Here is an 18,526-nt window from a genome sequence, read left to right as displayed (position 1 = left end):
AGAGAGAGACGTGAGGAGGTGGCGGGCGAGGTGAGCGGCAGGAGGGAAGGCCAGAACAGGCAGGTAGGTCCCGTCGCCAGTCCCCCCGCGCGGGGGCCCGCACTCCGAAACGAGGTTGACGGCGCCGGTGCCGGCGGCGACGACGACGACGACGACGACGTCGAGCGTAAGGACCACGGCGGTACACGACAATAATGACGGGCAGGGGCTCGAAGAGGCGGGGGCGCCCGCCCAAGTCCGTGGTGATGGAGCGACCGAAGAAGTTCCAGTATCACCTGATGAAGAAGCCCAAGTACCTGCAGAACAGGATGGCGAGCGGCGCGCTCGGCGGCGGCGGCGAGACACCGGGCTCGCAGCCGAGCACGCCAACGGTTTCGCGGCCGACGTCACCCTCTGTGGAGAGCGAGGAGAGCAGCAAGCGCAGCACGAGGAATCAGCGTAAGCCGCGGAGCGCCCGCGACCGGCACTCGCGCAAGGGCGGCCACGCCGGAGCCACAGGTGGTGCGTACCAGCGTCGCGGCTACAACCCCAACGTCGATTATCACGACTCCGAGTATCACTACGGCTCGGATTTCGGCGACGAGTCGAGCGAGAAGAGCGAGCCGGAGGAGGAGCCGATGCCGAGCGACGTGGACACCTCCGAGAGCATAGAGGAGCCCGACCCCTCGAGCGACAGTGACTTCTCGCTGTCCAGTTACAGCACTACCAGTGGCACGCCCAGGAAAACGCTGCTCGCTCAACAGCGCCCACCCAGCCCGGAGCCGTTGTGGCTGCAGAACCGGGAGCTGCCCCCGTTAGTGTTGCCCAAGTCCTCGGACGATTTGTTGGTCCCCAAGGAACTGGTCATGCCGTCGCTCTCAGTCTACGAGGTCCTCAGGCACTTTCGCACCCTGGTGCGCCTCTCCAGCTTCAGATTCGAGGACTTCTGCGCCGCCCTCGTGTGCGAGGATCAAACCAATCTGCTCGCCGAGATTCACATCATGCTGATCAAGGCGCTGCTGCGGGAGGAGGACTCGCAGCAGACGCACTTCGGCCCGCTGGACCAGAAGGATTCGGTGAACGTTAGCCTGTATTTCGTGGACTCTATGTCGTGGCCAGAGACGCTGCGCTCGTACGTGGAGAGCGACAAGAGTTTCGATCAGAACATTTTACAGATATTAACCAATACTGAATATCCTTTTACTGCCATCGAGGATAGAATCAAGGTCTTACAGTTTTTAACAGATCAATTTTTAATCACAAACCCTGTGAGAGAGGATCTGCTGCATGAAGGTACGACAACGTTACATAAATATGTAACATTTTATGCGCTGAAGCCTTTTTGTGTACTGCACGTCTGACGTACTGCATGATTGTTGAAAATTAGCGGGGAAAAAACTTTACCGTGTCCACGCTGATACATCACTTATTGTAGAGACAGGAACTTTAATCAATTATTCAATTTTAATATGAAACTAAACGCGAAAGACTTAAAAGACATGTCTACTGACATCTTTCAATATCCACCAAGGTACAATTCTGATTTATTTGATATGATTTGAATTCATACATTGTCATTCGCAAACGATTTAACTGCTCCGTTTTACAGACATTTATTTTTATGCAAATTAAACTATTTCCTAGTCTACTTTCTAAATTACTTTTCAAATATTATGAGTCTGCGTTTTACATAAATTATGTAGAATTACACATTTGTAATTAGAATAGAAACCTTGTTATAGGAACATTAGAAACATTATTTATGTGTGTGCAACTTTACATTTTATAACAGTTTCTTTACATAAAATTTTACGATTTAAATAAATTTAAACAATTGAGAAAATTCACAAGGCTTCGATGTGAAAACACAAATACAAAGTAATAGAGGAATAAGACAAGATGTTAGCATCTAAATAATTTTAGTTTAAAGTCTATTGTGAAAAATTATACCTCAGCCAGGGTTTAAACCTGGACTTTTCGGAGGAAGACTAGGCGGACGTGTCTCACCAATTCGACCACCGAGGCTCCTTTCCTTCATTACTTTGCATTTGTGTAAATAAATTGACCTTTTTGCTCGTATGACTTTGAAGCTAGTTAATTGTTTAAGTTAAAACCTTATGTTGGCAAAAAGTCACATTTTATCAAGAGAGAATATGGAATGGACAATGTCTATGCTTTACAGGAGCCATGCACTACGATGATCACTGCAGAGTTTGTCATCGGCTAGGAGATCTATTGTGTTGCGAGACTTGCCCAGCTGTATTTCATTTAGAATGTGTAGAACCGCCTCTGGTCGATGTTCCTACCGAGGATTGGCAGTGTAGTACATGTAAAGCCCACAAAGTGATGGGTGTCGTGGATTGCATTCCCGACGTTGAGAAGAACGGATCATTATGTAGACAAGAGCATTTAGGATTCGACAGACACGGCAGAAAATATTGGTTTCTCGCAAGAAGAGTTTTTGTGTAAGAGATTTGATCCTAATGTATCTGCATGTCCGATTGAGATTTTACCAAGTTCCAATTAACTGTCTCTTGCATTTATGTAACAAACATTAAAGCAAGAATGTTTCTTTCACTTTACGAGATTGTATCTCCAATAAGAAGTTTGGAGTGCAAGAGACTAAACAAGATTCTATTTTCACGTATGTGCGTATATAATTTTTCAGTTTTATCTTTATTGTGATTTTATTTTCTAGTGAGAGCGAAGACGGCGAGGTGTGGTATTACAGCTCGCCTTTGCAATTAGACGAGCTGATGCATGTGTTAGATCAAAATGAAATGGAAGTAGCGCTTTGCCGCGAGTTGTCGGATTACAAGGAGGAAATAATCCGTCAAATGGAACTCACAGAGACCATCACCAATCAGTTCAAAGGAAACAAGAAATCGTATCTGGAAGTAGAAAACAGTAAGATCAATTTGCTTTAATATCATTTTTTAATCTCCCAGTCGACATATCGAATATCAAAGTTTTACGTGTGTGTATTAAATGTTTTAAAAAATTATTGCCTTTTGAAATTGTAGATCTTATACAAAAGATACAAAAAGAACGGCAAGAGAAACAGGAGAAAGAGGAGGAGGAAAAGAAAGAAAAGCAGAGGCAGGAAGCAGAGGAAATGATACGCAAGATGCACGAGAACACAGATTCTCTCGATGAGCGTACGGCAATGACGGAACAGGGTGAAACAAAGGGATCCAGTAATGAGTCGACTCCAGCTACACAAGTACCTGAGGTGGTCGGCGAGACTGTCGAGGTCGACGCCGAAGCGTCGTCGACCGCAGCGAATACGGACAAAACCGCGAAAACTAGCGCCTCTACGTCATCGTCGGAAGATATTGATGAAGAGACGTTAGAAGGAGAGGAGAAAATGGGAAAAGACGGTGAGACTTTACGATAATCTAGTAACATTGAATTTTGTTGATTGCTGTTTTGCTTTTTCCATATTTAAAAGAAACTTTCTGAAACAGCAGGTTCCCATGGAACAATTGAACCTGTCTACATATATTCATAGCATTTTATTACACCAATGTTTCTTTTCCAGGCAAAAAGCATACTATCGTGACAAGATCGAAGACTGGATCGTTACAACCACGAACTTTTAACATGGACGACATAAAGAGACGAAGCATGGCGCCGTTGTCAAAGGAGGAGCAAGAGAAGCTAGACAAGAGTCTAAAGGATTCCGAAAGTGACGGCAATACTAGAGTGACACGTCAGAAGGCACATCAAATTGCATCTGGCACGCACTTATTCAAATTGGGCATGGACAATAACTTCAAATCGTATGTCAATCAGTACACCACCAACACCATCGCGCTAAATAAGACCCAGAGGAACGAGGAACGCGATAAGAAGCGTCACTTGTCGCACAAGTTCTCGCTCACGCAAGCATCGGAGTTCAAGTGGGTGGGCACTCTGACGGGCACCCGTGCCCTGTTAGTCAGTACCCTACGCCAAACGATTCTGCAGCTCGAAAGCAATATTCAGGCGTCGTACATGCACACCAATTGGCCGCTACTGCGAAAACCATGGACCGCGGCGGTGGGAGCGTGTGTGAATCCGCGAGACTTTGCGCGCACTCTTATTGTTCTGCAGGCGTGCATCAAATCCGTTGTGTTTGCGAGTGTGTGGCACGACCAGCTCGGTCATGTAAAACTGCAACGGGTGACCGCGCTCGAGCGCGAGGAGAAAAAACGCCAGGATAAGAAGGAAAAGAAGGAGAAAGAGGACGAGGAGGAGCGTAATCGGCTCTTCAACTTTGTCAAGTACACGCTCGGCCTCAAGCATCAGGTGTGGAAGCAGAAGGGCGAGGAGTACCGGGTGCACGGCCAGGGCGGTTGGCTCTGGATATCGGCTCGACGCCGTCATCGGTTCTCGGACATGACGAAGATGGGCTTACGCGCTGGTCCGCAGAAAATTATGGTACAGATCAAGGATCAAAGTGGCCAGAAAGTACTCGCGCTCGATCCGCCCACTTATGAATTCCTCATCAAAGAATACTGCCCGAGTAAGACGGAGAACGGTATTGTGAAACAAGAAATCAAAGAAGAAGGTGTAGAAGGTGATGCGATAAAACAGGAACGTAATACGGAAACTATAAAGAAGGAACCTACGACCGACGGCGAGACGAACGGTGTTAATCCCTCTCCATCAGTAAAATTGGAACCCCAATCTGTTAAACAAGAAAAAAAGATGAATCTGTCATGTATGTAACGCGCTCGCAAAATTGAATTTTAATCGAATATAAAAAGATTTTTCAAGTTAATAATTAAAGATAATTTAGAAAATATTTTAAAATGTAACTTGTAAAATGTAACTTCATTCGTAACAAAATACTAAATGGAAAATCTTTCAGTTTTAGCCGGTATGAAAATCGAAAAGGTTTTTACTCCGATTACCGAGTTTGAAGAGATTGACATCAACAAGGCACTAACCAGTCCTGGAAGACTGCATTATCCAAAAGTGGCGAAAAAGACGAGGATCGACGATTTCCTGACTCGCAGATCGCATTTGAAGTTTTTGGAAGAAAGAAAGTTATTGCAATCTGTAAGTACATGTCTTTATTAAATAATATATGCAGTTACATCGTTGGGGAATCGTTTTATGCACAAATCTATTATTCCAACAACAAAATATTAATATTATAAACTATGTGTCATAATATATCTTGAATCTTTATAATTTGTAAATTCAATGTGTTGCAGGTAAAGACGAAAGAAGCGAGTCAGACGCCAAATCAGAAAGGTGGGGACGGCGACTCCTCGGAGGTTGATATGGAGAATCACGAAGAAAACGATACAGACGCCGTTGGCGGTGGCGGAGACGGCTCTCTGCAAGGTCTTTTGTCGTCGCCTGCCGGCAAGCAACAACAGCAAGAAAGCAAAACGACGACAACGGCCACCTCTGCGCCCGGGAAAGAAATGCTGACGGCGATTAGCAAGCGCATCCAGCAGGTGCGCTCGCAATACATGGCTACCATGAAGCTATGCAAGAACGGTGGCTGTTACTCGCGCTACTGTAACATGAATAGCGTCGGCAAGAACAACGCCGTGCAAATTAACACCGCGCAGACAGTCACTCCGAATTTCGTCGACACCTGTTACTCGCCTATGTGCATGCGAAAGACGCGGCTGAAGCGCGAACTGATCTCGCTGATACGCAAGGCAAACGCTCTCAACAACAATCAGTCCTCGCTACAGGCCGCAGTGACTTCCGTGAAAACGGAAACCCTGGACGATTCGAAGGACGCGATCAGGCGGGACTTGGAATCGGCGGTGGCGACGGCAACTCACTGCAACGAGGAAGCAGCGACGGCGAAGACAAAGAACGCCGTTTCCTCTCCGAAGAAGATCAAGCTCGAGAACGAGCATACGGAGAATACCAGCGTGACTACCGTCACAACGAGTAACGTCGTTACAACCACCACAACGATCACGACGACGACTCAGCAGACGGTGAAGAACGCGGGTGGCGTAAAGCAGGAGCATTCTGCCGTTAATCGCAATTCGACGACCGTCTCTTCGGAAACCACGACCACGACGACGAATAAGAACAGCGCGAAGACTGTGATGATCGTGAACCGTAGAGGCAGGACAGTGCAGCGGAGTACATTCGTCAAAGAGCTGCACGCCGATGGGACCGAGCGGATATACACGACGACGGCGACGGAGGGTAAGATTTATTTGAAGAAGGTGGCGTTCACGATGGCTGATCGTAAGAAGAAACGCACGCCGGTCAAGTATCCGCTCTGCTCGACCTTCTGCACGAAGAACAAGCAGCGTAGTATTCTAATACTGCCTCAGCACGAATTGAGGAAATTATCCCGCGTCGGTGGTAAGATACCCGTGCAAGGGTTCCATCATCAAGCCAAGGCAAACATGTCGGTGTGGCCGTATCCTTGCTCCAGACCTCTGTTCAAGACTTGCTGGTTGTACAGAACGGTTGGCCTCAAATCGCTGGCCGCTGCCGCGATTCAGCTGAGGATACTCTGGGCCTGTCTCAGATGGGATGACATGTCGGCCAAGCCGGTGTCCACCGACGGCAAGAATCAGATGACCACCGATACGGAGATCATGTCGTTGGAGATACTGAAGCATCGGCACGTCGGGCAGTTTCTCGACAGGACTCAGTATCTGCGTAGGAAGGTCGTTATACCGCTCGAACTTCCGAAACAAGTCAGAGGTTTGTATAGAAGATAATATGTGAACTAATGTAGGAAACAAATGATCGACACGACTGGCAAATTCTAATTAAAGAAATTCATTGCGAAAAATATTACTTCAGCCAGGGTTTGAACTGGACCTCTCTCTCTCTCTCTCTCTCTCTCTCGCTAGGCGGGCGTCTGAGTATTAAGGTATAACGTGACTTCTTCTAAAATCACTCACGTTACACAAATTTTACAGAGGTAACGTCCATAAGGAGCGGCCTGAGAAAAAGGAAGCGTCCGGAATCTCCGCAGAGCACCGAACCACAAGTCACTGAAGAATGGGTCGATGAAGACAAGTTGGAGCTGTGGGAGATCAAACAATACGGCGACAGGTACAGATCCGCAACGATTGATGTGATGTGTTTTGTCTGGCAACAAAGTACTTGCATGTTATCTCATGTGTCTAACGTTTGTGAAATTCTCTTCGAAACATTCTTCTTATCTTACAATTGCTGTGTTATTGATCGAGTTTGCTCAAGTTTTAGTCGAAGAATGTTAAATAACGATTTTTGTAATGCTCTTGGTGTAAAAACGTCGAACTAACGTCATCGAAATAATGTTAACGTTTAGTATAAGTTCTTTCCTTGTAGGTAATACTTCAAGAAGATTTTATTAAGTTGGGAAATTAAAAGTTTATTATTACAAAGAAGAGAGATAGAGTTAAAATCTCGGAGAATTTACCCCAGATATTTTTTTAACAGTATGAGCAAATGTTTCTCCGAGTTCATTGCAAGTTTTAGAAAATTGGGAATGCATATTTCGCTCTCTATTGGAAATGAGTGAAAGAAATCTCTCTCGATTCGAGAACGAGTTGCGTCATCATGCGAAACGTGTTTCTGTTTACGCTTTCGTAATCTGCGCCGAGGATGAACATCCTAAGCGTGGATCTGACTGCTGAACCTTTAACCGCTTGCTTTTCTTCCACTGGGAACTAACCCTCCGCTTGGTGTGTCTGTCCTGTCTCCAGGTTAGAGAAGGCTAATGCGCAGATTATTACTAGGAGTCGCTCAGGAGCACCGCAGTCGGTGGTCGTCAGCGGCGGTAATAAAACCGCCGCCACCGCTGCTTCGGTGGGTGGCACGACCGGTCTGACTGGCGACCAGCTTGTGAGTGGTAAAGCGACGCCGGAGGAGATCAAGGAGAAGATGGAACAGCAGTTGCGTCTACAGCGGGCGGCTCATCAGCAAAAGCGTGCTCTGGAGACTTTCAAAAATCAATCCACAAACTCGACATCGCCCGCCACCCAACTCGTCAAAGTCACAGCCAACTCCTCTCACGGTAAGCTATGTAAAACGAAATTACACGCGACAAAACTGTAAGAAAAAGGCACACAGTAAGATATATGTGTATATATTTCATCTTGTTTGTTAAAACAATTAACGTAAACTGGAACGAAAGTTACATTAAATGTTGTTTGCAGACGGCACAGTTAAATTGGTCTCGAAAGTCGCGATTCCAGCGAACCCGAATAGCACGAAGTCGCAGTTGACTTCTCTCCTGACGACTCCTACGCAAAACAAAACGTTTATTGGTACACGGCGTATTTATATGACCAAGTGTAAGCCATTTACTCTCATATTCGAGCGCGAAGATCATACGACGAAGTTGATTTTGTATAAACTGACGTATTGCTCCGTTTTAGCTGCTGATGGAACCACCAAAGTTGTGTCCGGTCCTACCAGTATTTTACCAAAAACGCCGCAAGCCCAAGGACTAAATCAGCAATCCTTGATCAGGGTGACACCAACGAGTAAGTTTCCTTATTATTTAAAGTGATATTAACGTTGAGGAAGAAAATCTTTTTCTCATTTTCAAAAGATTGATACACAATATACGAATCCTCTTTCTAGAAATGTTTATCTCAATTGTTTTAATCGGATATTTTTTAGCCACTACTAGTTCACCGGTGCAAGTGCAGCAAAGAGTGCAAATTCTCAGAGGACCAGACGGAAAGTTGCAAGTGCGCGGCTTGTTGCCGGGCCAGCAGTTGGTTCAGATGCCGGACGGGAAGCTGCATGTGCTGAATGTAAGCCAAACTGTGGCCACTACCGTTGCACAAGGCGCTCAAACAAATTCGACAACATCTACAACTACTCCACAAGTAATTTATTGAAAAAACACATTTTTCACACATTCCATTGTTCTAATTTATAGAAGAGCGCATATAAAGATAAAATGTCATCGATAAATGTCATTGATAAGATCATAGAAACAAATTGATATTGAGGAATAAAATAAAGAATAATAAACTTATTTATAGAAAACTGTAACAAATCACAATCAATATGAGCGCAAATGTTTATGTGGCAATTTGATTTATTATAATTGATATATTTTAGGCGAAGACTATGACTGTCGTTAGCAATAAAACGGCGACGGAAAATACAACTGCGACTAAGACCAGTCCGAGTGCAAAGGCAACGCCGAATTTGGCGGTGCAACAAGCGCAAACGCCGCAGCAAGCTCAGGTTGTACAAACGGTTCAACGTGTGAAAGCCGCAACCGTGACTCTGGCACCCGCTACAGTGGCTCAAACAACAAAGAACACTATTGTAGTCACCAACGCAGGACAAGCCGCGCAGGTAAATTTGAATCAAATCATGAAATTTTAGTAAACTATTATAAATTCAATAGAGTATCATTTAGTTTTTTTATAAATTCCAAAAAACTGAAAAGGATTTAATTGAGAACACATTGAAAAAATAAATACCAGACTCGCGAATTTTAATTGTAATAAATATACGCACATAACGTCTGCATTATTTATATTTATATGTTGTATAAAAATATTGCAGGTAATATCCTCCGGTGGACAAGTAATAAGCGGTAATCCGATAATGGTCACGAACGCAAACCTGGTCCAGCAATTGGCGTCAGGCAAGGCCCAGTTGACCGCGATCGGCAATCAAGTTGTAATACGCAACACGTCCAATCAAATTATGCACGTGAACTCGGCTAATGGCGGATTTATCGTGAAAGGCACTGTTGCTGCCAATAAACAACAAGGCTAGTCTCTAATTAATCTAAACTCTAGTTAATCATTTACACACTTTTTAACGAAAAGTTCAATTAAATTCAAAGAATTTGTATTTTGACCTCTCGCTTTTATACCTCGAATATTATATATGTACTGAGAATGGACGTACACTTTTAGCTCTGCAAACCACGCAAGCTTCAACGGTTACGCAATCAGCTGTGACTACAAACACGAGCACGACTACGACCACCGCAGTTTCCACCGCGTCGGTGACGACGACTCAGAGTTCCGTCTCGACTCCAATTTCTGAGACTGTCGAGGCTACTTTATTGGCAGGACAACCACCTGGCACGGTGATCAAGTGTGTGACAGCACAAGTCATTAGTACAGCCGAGGGCCCGCGGATTGTGCTGCAGGGCTTGCAAGGCTCGGATTTTACACCGCAGCAATTAAATATGGTGCAGCAACAAGTCAAGCAGCAGCTTCTGAAAGGTTGGCATTTAAGGCGCTTTAAAAATGCGACCTATTGATAAGGTCACGTTTGGATATTGACGCATTATTAGCCGGATGAACTCCGGTTGTCTTCCTCCCTGTGTTATGAACCAATGACAGGTTTATTCGTGTGTAGAGAGACACGGAGGGTTTAAATTGTCATTCATTTTAAGTTTAATTGTTTTTTCGATCTTTTGTACATTGTAAACATTATTTCCAAAATTTTGATGTATGAAAAATAGTTGATCACGATCATTAGTTTTTACGTAAAACAAAACTATCAACAATGTACTAAGTTAAATTAACAAACACATTTTTAATCAATTTCAGCACATGCATCGGGTGGCAAGCAAGGTGTTTTGGGACCGACAAAGATTTACCTGGCTGTTCAACCAGCCCAATCGTCCAACAATCAGCAAAAGCAATCGCAAAATTTGCAGACTTCGCTTACAAATACTTCAACATCATCAACTCCAAAACAGCAACAGTCTACAACTTCCCCATCGTCTATCAATGGTACGTAAATTTTCCATTTTTTATTACTGTTTCAAAGCATGTGAAATGACAAACGAGTATTTGGTTGTAAATGTTTTTGTAAAAGGATACAACACTTTTGAAAATAATTACTAATATTTTGCAATGCATGTCTCTCCATGTTATTATTAGAATCGCAAAGCACCACCGAAACCATTCCAAAAACTCCGCAAACAACACCGAAATCGACGGACAAACCGAAAGTGGTCGTTCAGCAAGTGGGACGCGTGGCAAACACGACAGAGGACGACACGCAGAAGGCTAATATAGCTAATGGCCAGCAACCGTCGTCACAATCGACGAAAGAAGGAAACGACTCGTCGCCGAATAAATTTATACTGACCCCAGATTACATTCAACAAAGTTAGTATGCAAGAAAATCAGAACACACATAAATTGTGCTTTTATACAATTTGAAGAACATGTTTGTACATCACAAAAGATTTTATAAAAAGTATATTTTTTTACATAAGTGAATTTTCCCAAATATTTTTCATACAAAAAATATTAATGCTCTTAAGTAGAGAAATATTAATGTTATTAAAAAAATATTAATGTTCTTAAATAGGGAAATTAACAGAAATTTTTTAAGATTTTTGTATAAATTTTTGTAACAAAAATTTCTACAAGAACTCTTTATTTAGGAAACATTTCTAAAATATTTTCTCGTTCTAAATGCTCTTGTTTATTTCTGATTTTAGCAATCAAAAATGCTTTGAAACAAGAGAATCTGAATCCGGAGATAGAAGAGAAATTGTTACAGCTGCAACGTTACCAGGAAAAGCAAATGAAGGGTGGCGTAGAGAATTCGGTGACTAGCAATCAGACTCATAATTCGCCCGCGGCAACCACGCCGCGGCCGCCGTCGCGCAAACGGCCGGCGCCGTCGTCAAACATTCCAGCAGCAACAGCAACGACGACGCCAACAAACGCGCAATCGTCGTCTAGCGGGGTTGACAACAAAGATGACAAAGACTGGGTGGAGACACCCAGGAAAAGACCTGCAATAAAGCAAGACAATCGCGAAACTACCCCAAAGTAAGCTGCTCAACTTACAAATCAAATAGCATGATCATGTTCCTTGCTCCATTAACCGTTAACATGCTATATAATGCAGTAGCGCAACTCATTTTTTTCTATCTTGATCATCTTTTCAAAGTGATTATTGAGGATGTATAATTATACCGACAAATTACAAACATTTGAGATACAATGAACTTAACCATATCAAAACAAGTTGGAATCGTTGTTGAACCTGGAAATGCTTAAATAATACCGTACCCATATACTCCCTTATTATGATCTTTATTCTCCTTTTCTATTCTTTTTATCTAAAGCTATCTCTATCTATTTTTCTCTTTTTCCATCTCTCAAATAAAAGTTGTGCTACTGTATTGAGGTTGGCTGCTCATTTCTCGTTTGAGTCTATTTTCTTAACTTTCATTTTTAAATCTGACGCTGTAATCATAGTTACTGATAGCGAATTCGATTGCTTGCTCTAGTGTGCTCTTGTGTGCCCAAGTGCACACAAAGACTTTACAGTCAATTCTTATATATTTAAGGATCGTCTTAAATATCTCTTAAATTATTGACACAATTTACAAGCCCTAGTATGGACGTACAAGTCCTACCCAAATGGGGACATACCGATTTTGATGAGTGTTGAATATGTTGTTTTTCAGCCCAAAATAAGGATCACGTATTTTTTTTATACGTGCCCATACTTTTAGGTGGTGAAATACTCCTTTGAAAAAAATTTGATTTTCTCTTTTGGGGCAAATATTGACAAAAGTGTAAGAGCTAAAAAATTTTTTTTAATGAAAATGGAATAGTTTTAATAGTACTTTAAAACTATGAGCAAAGGGTTTTTAATTTTTTCTTTCTTAAAATACCCCCACCACTCAACATTTTTTATTACATTTTGAACTTTATTATATACGGCTGAACCGTAATAAAATAAGTTTTAATTTGGTGGTACATTTGCTAAAAAATATTCAAAATTGTAATAAAAAATGTTGAGTGGTGAGAGTATTTTGACAAAGAACAAATTTAAGACCTTTTTTGCTCACAGTTTTAAAGTACTTTTGAAACCATTCAATATTCATTTAAAAAATTTTTTCTAGCTCTTACACTTTTGTCAATATTCGCCCCGAAAGAGAAAATCAAATTTTCTTCAAAGGGGTATTTCACTACCTCAAAGTGCGTGTGAGCACGTATAAAAAAATACGTGTCTCTTATTTTGAGCTAAAAAACAATATATTCAACACTCGTCAAAATCGGTGTGTCCCCACTTTGGTGGGTTTACTTGTCAGTGCTGCGCACAAGCAATCAATTCACTTTTGGATTGTTAAGCTTTTGTTTTGTTAGTCTTTTTTATTTTTAAAACTTTTTACTTTTATAATCATGACCATTTATATTATATATGAAATTGTACAATACAATATTATAATCAGGAATAATGTATAAAATAGTAAATACTACATTAAAATATGTATGTAAATTATATTTTTAAACATGAAAAAAATAACATTTTCATATTTTCGAAATAAAATTCAAGTATTCATATATTATGTTATCCATAACATAATATATTTCAATTTGTATGTAGAAAGTTTGTTGAATTCGAAATGTAATTGAAAACACCTTCAAACAAAATAGCCCTTATTTTACTTTTCTACTTTGTTAAATTTTTATGTTTAATATTGTTGGAATAAACCTATAAACAAATTTTTTCGTTCAATTCCTCTTTATTGTTGTTTGGATCGCAGTCGAATTCAATTTGAATCACAAAAATTTGGAGAGAGAATAGGATTTTGAAAATCAGAGTTATAAGTATATATATTAAACTCGCTATCATACAATATATCTCAAACTTAATATATCACTTTAACCGTAGTTCGTCTCTTCTATATTCAGCTTTTTACTGCGAAAATGTCAAGATCGAGCGTTATTACCATACTTTTATTAATTTTTAACACTTTCGTTCATATCTTTATAATTCTTATTTCATTGTCTCCATTTTTGCCAGACATCTCTTTCTTTAAAAAAAAACACCAATTTGCAACATTTTGAAAAATTGTATTACCTATGTAAGAAATTAGACGGATTGTTTGGAATAATATATGAACAAACTTTTTATCGCTGCAATAACTTCAATTGTATTCTCTAACCAAATTATCTTTAAACAAATTGACAACTGTCAAGACAAACTATGTATATTCTGACAATAATAAAATAATATGTTTATAACGGTTACATCATAGTAATAAAAAGTTAATAATGAGTTATTTCAGTGATACGTCTTAACAATACGGCATTAAAACTATGCCACATATGTGTACATAATTTTAAAACTTCTAGAATGCCGAAACTATCGGAGGCATTAGATAATGATTCGTCACCTAAAAACCGAGCCGCAAAATTGAAAGACAGCCAAGAGCAGCGGAGAAAACTGCAAGTGCATTCCCGAATGCAGGTTTTATTGTTCCGGCATAAAGAACTTCTTAAAAAAGACATTCTTAAAAAGAGAGCTTTACTTGAGAAAGAGCTTCAGATCGATATACAGGTAATGTTAATCACATGTATAATATAGTAAATGAATAAATATCTTACGTTATGTATCTTTATGTAATATAATAATGGCCTAGGTCCACATTGTCGAATTTAACTTCGAGTAAGTCATATTTTATTTCTATGATGGACAGAAATATTTGTTCGGTTTGTGATTTGACTTACAACATCCAGTGAGATCTGTAGCTTCATTTTGTAATAGCCTTTAGACCATAGGCCCGGTCTACAATGAGTCGTTAGTCAAAAGTCAGAACTATATGTCGATCCTTTTTCTTCTACCCAGAAAGGAAAAGGATCAACATACAGTTCCGGCTTTTGACTAACGATGAATGCCTCATTGTAGACCGGGCCTTATACAATACGTCGCTGTCGCATGTTGGGATATTCGACAGCGACAAAGGATGTATTGTATAACAGGCCTTTTTAGGACGTTGCAAGCCGAATCATGCAATACCGAAATATTAACTGAAGTATGGCTTAGCTCGATACTGTGGACACTAAATGGTTTAAAAGAAATAAGAGAAAGTATTTCACATTACCAAATCATCTTGAATTCGAGAGCCTTGACCTTAAATATTTAAAAAAAAAACAGAAAAGAATAAACATTTCATAACGAGATAACATAGAATCGCAATTTTATCTAAGATGATTTGAAGATGAGATCTTGAAATACATCGTACGTTCGGATTATAACTCGGGATTTTCGTAAAATATTCTCAATAAATATCTTTGCAGAAGGACCTTTCAGCGGAACTCGCGACCAGAACGAAAGCAGAGAGGCACAAACAGGACGAAGTAAAGGTTGGCAGTGCGAAGCGAAAGGCAAATGCTCAAGTGGCTCAGCAAGTTAGCCCATCCAGTCGAAGTGGTAGTAGCAGACCGAAAAAGCATAAGGGTCAGAGTAACAGTACAACGCCTCCTGGAGGTTCGTCGGCCGCGTCTCGCATCAAGAAAGAGAAACTATATTGTTTATGCAGAACTCCTTACGACGAGACAAAGTAAGACCGTATGAGACCTTATTCAATTTTTATCAAATATATTTTTTCTTAGTTACGTTTCAAGTATCGCGTTTTATTTTAACTGGAAAACACGATATTGCGATATTTTTGTCTTATTTACGCGATAACCTCACTGTCAGCAGTCGTAGTGAATCATAGTGGCAGTAAGATATTTTTTAGTTAATTATATTATATTCAAATTTAAAACGAAACTTTAATGCCAATTATAAGCTATTGGTAAAGTTGTACAAATACTGATCTTTCCTTAAAGGTTTTACGTGGGATGTGATTTATGCAATAATTGGTTCCACGGTGACTGTGTGGGCATAACCGAAGAAATAAGCAAGTCTCTGTCAGAATTCGTTTGTACAGAATGCAGACATGCGAGAGATACACAAGAGTTGTATTGCCTGTGTAAACAGCCTTATGACGAATCTCAGTAAGTGCATTATGCATCGACAAGGAATTAAGTAAATGGAAATATCTAGTAAAAAGAAAAAGTATAGTATATTTATATGCTTGTACGTGCGTTTAATATAGATGTTTTTAATATATGCAATGTTAATATTAAATTACACATGATTACATAATTTTTAATATTATATTTTTAATTATATTTTTTTATTAAATTTTTTTATTATACCGTGAAAATTTAGAAGTGACGCGTTAATTTCTTTTCAAGATTTTACATATGCTGCGACAAATGCCAAGATTGGTTCCACGGCCGATGTGTCGGCATTCTTCAATCAGAGGCCGACAACATCGACGAGTATGTTTGTCCAAATTGCCAGCGCAATTCCTCCGTCAACTTTGCTAACATGAAAAACCTCAACGCAAAAGACCTCGATCTGTTAAAGAAATTAATTAAGCAAATACAGGTATAGATCATCTTCATTACCTTATTATCTACGATTCGTCTAAATTAGTTCTTTAGTCTTAGCAGAAAATATCTCTGATAAAGGTTTTAAAGTAATTTTATATAGTCAATTACTAGAAATTGCCATGTAAAAGTTTTTTTATTATTTTCTTTATTACTGCTTTTTTATTATTTATTAAAACAAATAAAAGTGAAAAAGCTAAAAAGGTAATGTACTTTTTACTGATACACTGGATATATTCGAATGCGAAAACATTAATTTTGGTTAAGGTTTGAACATTCTGTTCAAAAAGATTATGTAAGACACACGATATTCAGAATGTGCAAATTGTTATAGGCTCATAAAAGTGCATGGCCGTTTATGGAACCGGTAGACCCTAACGAAGCGCCAGATTATTACAAAGTGATAAAGGAACCAATGGGTAAGTAGCAGCATAACTATCATTTTAGTAATCTTTCTCTCTTCAGATGTATCATTTTGATATAAAAGCGTAAGTCTTTCGTTGAGCATAATATATATGCATATTTTATTGTTTTAGACTTGCAAACTATTGAATTAAGGATAAATGACCGGTCCTATAAGAAACTGAGCGAGTTCATTGGTGACATGACGAAGATATTCGATAATTGTCGGTATTACAACCCGAAGGAGTCACCATTTTTCAAATGCGCTGAATCCCTAGAGACGTACTTCGTCCACAAGATTAAAAGTCTGAGGGAGAAGTTCTCGGAAGGGAAGTAATTCAATCAAAAAGAAAAAAAAAGAAAAACCAATGTAGCCGTGTTTGGAATCGAGTCGAAGTGAGAGTGCACGAGAATTAATTTAGTGCAGTGCGTTTTATGGAAAGCAGAAAACTGAACAGTTTGTGCCAGTACAGTATGTAGAAAAAAACTGAAACTCTCTCGGAATAGACTTAAGTATGTAAAAGTAGAGAAGGCACCGGTCTCCACTATTTATTATAGTTGTGTGAACATTTTCCTCTTCCCCGCCCCCACCCCCACCCCACCCCACCCCACCCTTCCACACTGCAATTTACTGAGTTCTCAGCTCCAATTGTGCTGTACGAAGTGTGAATTTTAGACCAGAACTTACCGCTCATGCCGTATCGCAGTTTAATTTTTATCTCCGAGAATATACCTTCGTTTTGTCGTCTATTATTGCGTAAAAAAAATATATAAGCCATATAGTACGAGTAACGTTCACTTTTTTAATAATTACGTTATTAAAATATAATATATAATTATGTAATATAATAATTTTTCGTTTATTACTGGAATCCCTTTTTATCTGTGTCCTCTTTTTGGACATGTAGAAATGGAAGGTTTAGTGACAATCATACGGTCCGTTTTGTTCTTTTAACACACTCACTAGCCGTCCAATTTAACTCTTTACAGTCGACGATTCATCGTTCTAAGTCATTCTTCAAATCCTCTTTACACTTCCTGCAACACTTGAAATGAAAGAACTTCTTTCTACGAAAGTAATTTCCCTCGGACAAGTAACGTTCAGCGACAGTTTTACATGAGCATCTGTATGAGAATGTTCCATTTGTCGCGCGAATAGCGAACATTATTATGAAGCCGCATTCAGACCATGCGAAACGCAGGCTTGCCTCTTCCTCGCGTTATAACATTGCTTGTGTATTTTTTACAAGGGGATAAATGGAATAGATTCGATTGGCAGGAAATGGAGCAAATTTGTAACAACGTGATACCCACTGTATAAAGTACATATAAGTGATATGTAAGCGACTCTTCTCGAGTCGCAAAATTATCTCGTCTCCGGAATAAAATCACACTGCGTGAATCGCTTCTAAGAGAGATTGGAATCCCACTTAATTATTTATGATTTTAACGTTGAGTTCTCGCGTGGAGGTACAGTCGTGGTAAGAAAGGTTGTCCGACGTTTTATGACGAAATTTCAGAAATACAGTCTATCATGCGAGGCATTATAGATTTTGGATGTGTGCAGTGACGTATTAGAGTAAAAGAATGATACGTACGAATATTCATGCAATGACACGTACGAATATTCCGAAAACTTATTGCACGACCTTTCTGACCGTACATTATTTCCTGCGCAACGAATGTCGTCACAACAGCTTTTAAGAGAAATGTGAGACTAGATTATCCAACACCGATGTAAGCTAACAAAATCTATGAGCTCGAATTGATGAAATACAGGACTGTGAAGGTTTAAATCTTCGCTATGACATGTATCTAACAATATCTGCAAGTTTATTTTTTGTATATCGAGAATCTTTTTCTTATACACGTATAGGACTCTAGATAGACATGATTTCGTGCGTAAACCGTCACGTTCACTTCGAGTTCATGCAGTAGCTGTAAGTTGTGGTTCAGAATTCATGCGCCATTCATCGTGTTACGTTATT

General features: G+C 40.1%; 1 protein-coding gene across 2 annotated transcripts; it reads left to right on the top strand.

Annotated features, from left to right (window-relative positions):
* The first annotated feature begins 157 nt into the window (after positions 1-157).
* Positions 158-17,066, top strand: LOC105561364 (nucleosome-remodeling factor subunit NURF301). Of its 2 annotated transcripts, none has more exons than XM_012011276.1 (24): positions 158-1,272; positions 2,162-2,444; positions 2,678-2,886; positions 3,003-3,359; positions 3,521-4,684; positions 4,835-5,025; positions 5,184-6,660; positions 6,882-7,017; positions 7,686-7,963; positions 8,106-8,243; positions 8,328-8,435; positions 8,575-8,786; positions 9,025-9,267; positions 9,481-9,691; positions 9,840-10,154; positions 10,485-10,670; positions 10,821-11,051; positions 11,390-11,726; positions 14,049-14,253; positions 14,994-15,256; positions 15,528-15,695; positions 15,939-16,134; positions 16,471-16,555; positions 16,673-17,066. In XM_012011276.1, exons 1-24 carry the CDS (start codon positions 195-197, stop codon positions 16,873-16,875), a joined length of 8,274 nt encoding a protein of 2,757 aa, XP_011866666.1. In that variant the 5' UTR covers positions 158-194; the 3' UTR covers positions 16,876-17,066. The 2 variants fall into 2 exon arrangements, with proteins under 2 accessions (XP_011866666.1, XP_011866665.1); XM_012011275.1 differs by having other exon boundaries at positions 7,653-7,963.
* Positions 17,067-18,526: the final 1,460 nt, after the last annotated feature.

The sequence above is a fragment of the Vollenhovia emeryi genome, unplaced genomic scaffold (genome assembly GCF_000949405.1).
Source record: "Vollenhovia emeryi isolate VEMERY1.0 unplaced genomic scaffold, V.emery_V1.0 DF939208.1, whole genome shotgun sequence".
Lineage (NCBI taxonomy): Eukaryota > Metazoa > Arthropoda > Insecta > Hymenoptera > Formicidae > Vollenhovia > Vollenhovia emeryi.
Note: the sequence above shows the minus strand (reverse complement) of the source record. Positions and strands in the feature narration are given on the sequence as shown.

Excerpts from the sequence above, each read along its gene's own strand:
- LOC105561364 (XM_012011275.1), top strand. The coding sequence starts at position 195 with ATGACGGGCAGGGGCTCGAAGAGGCGGGGGCGCCCGCCCAAGTCCGTG. Across the intron at positions 5,026-5,183 it reads AAAGAAAGTTATTGCAATCT|GTAAAGACGAAAGAAGCGAG; the intron begins GTAAGTACATGT and ends AATGTGTTGCAG. Across the intron at positions 8,787-9,024 it reads CATCTACAACTACTCCACAA|GCGAAGACTATGACTGTCGT; the intron begins GTAATTTATTGA and ends GATATATTTTAG.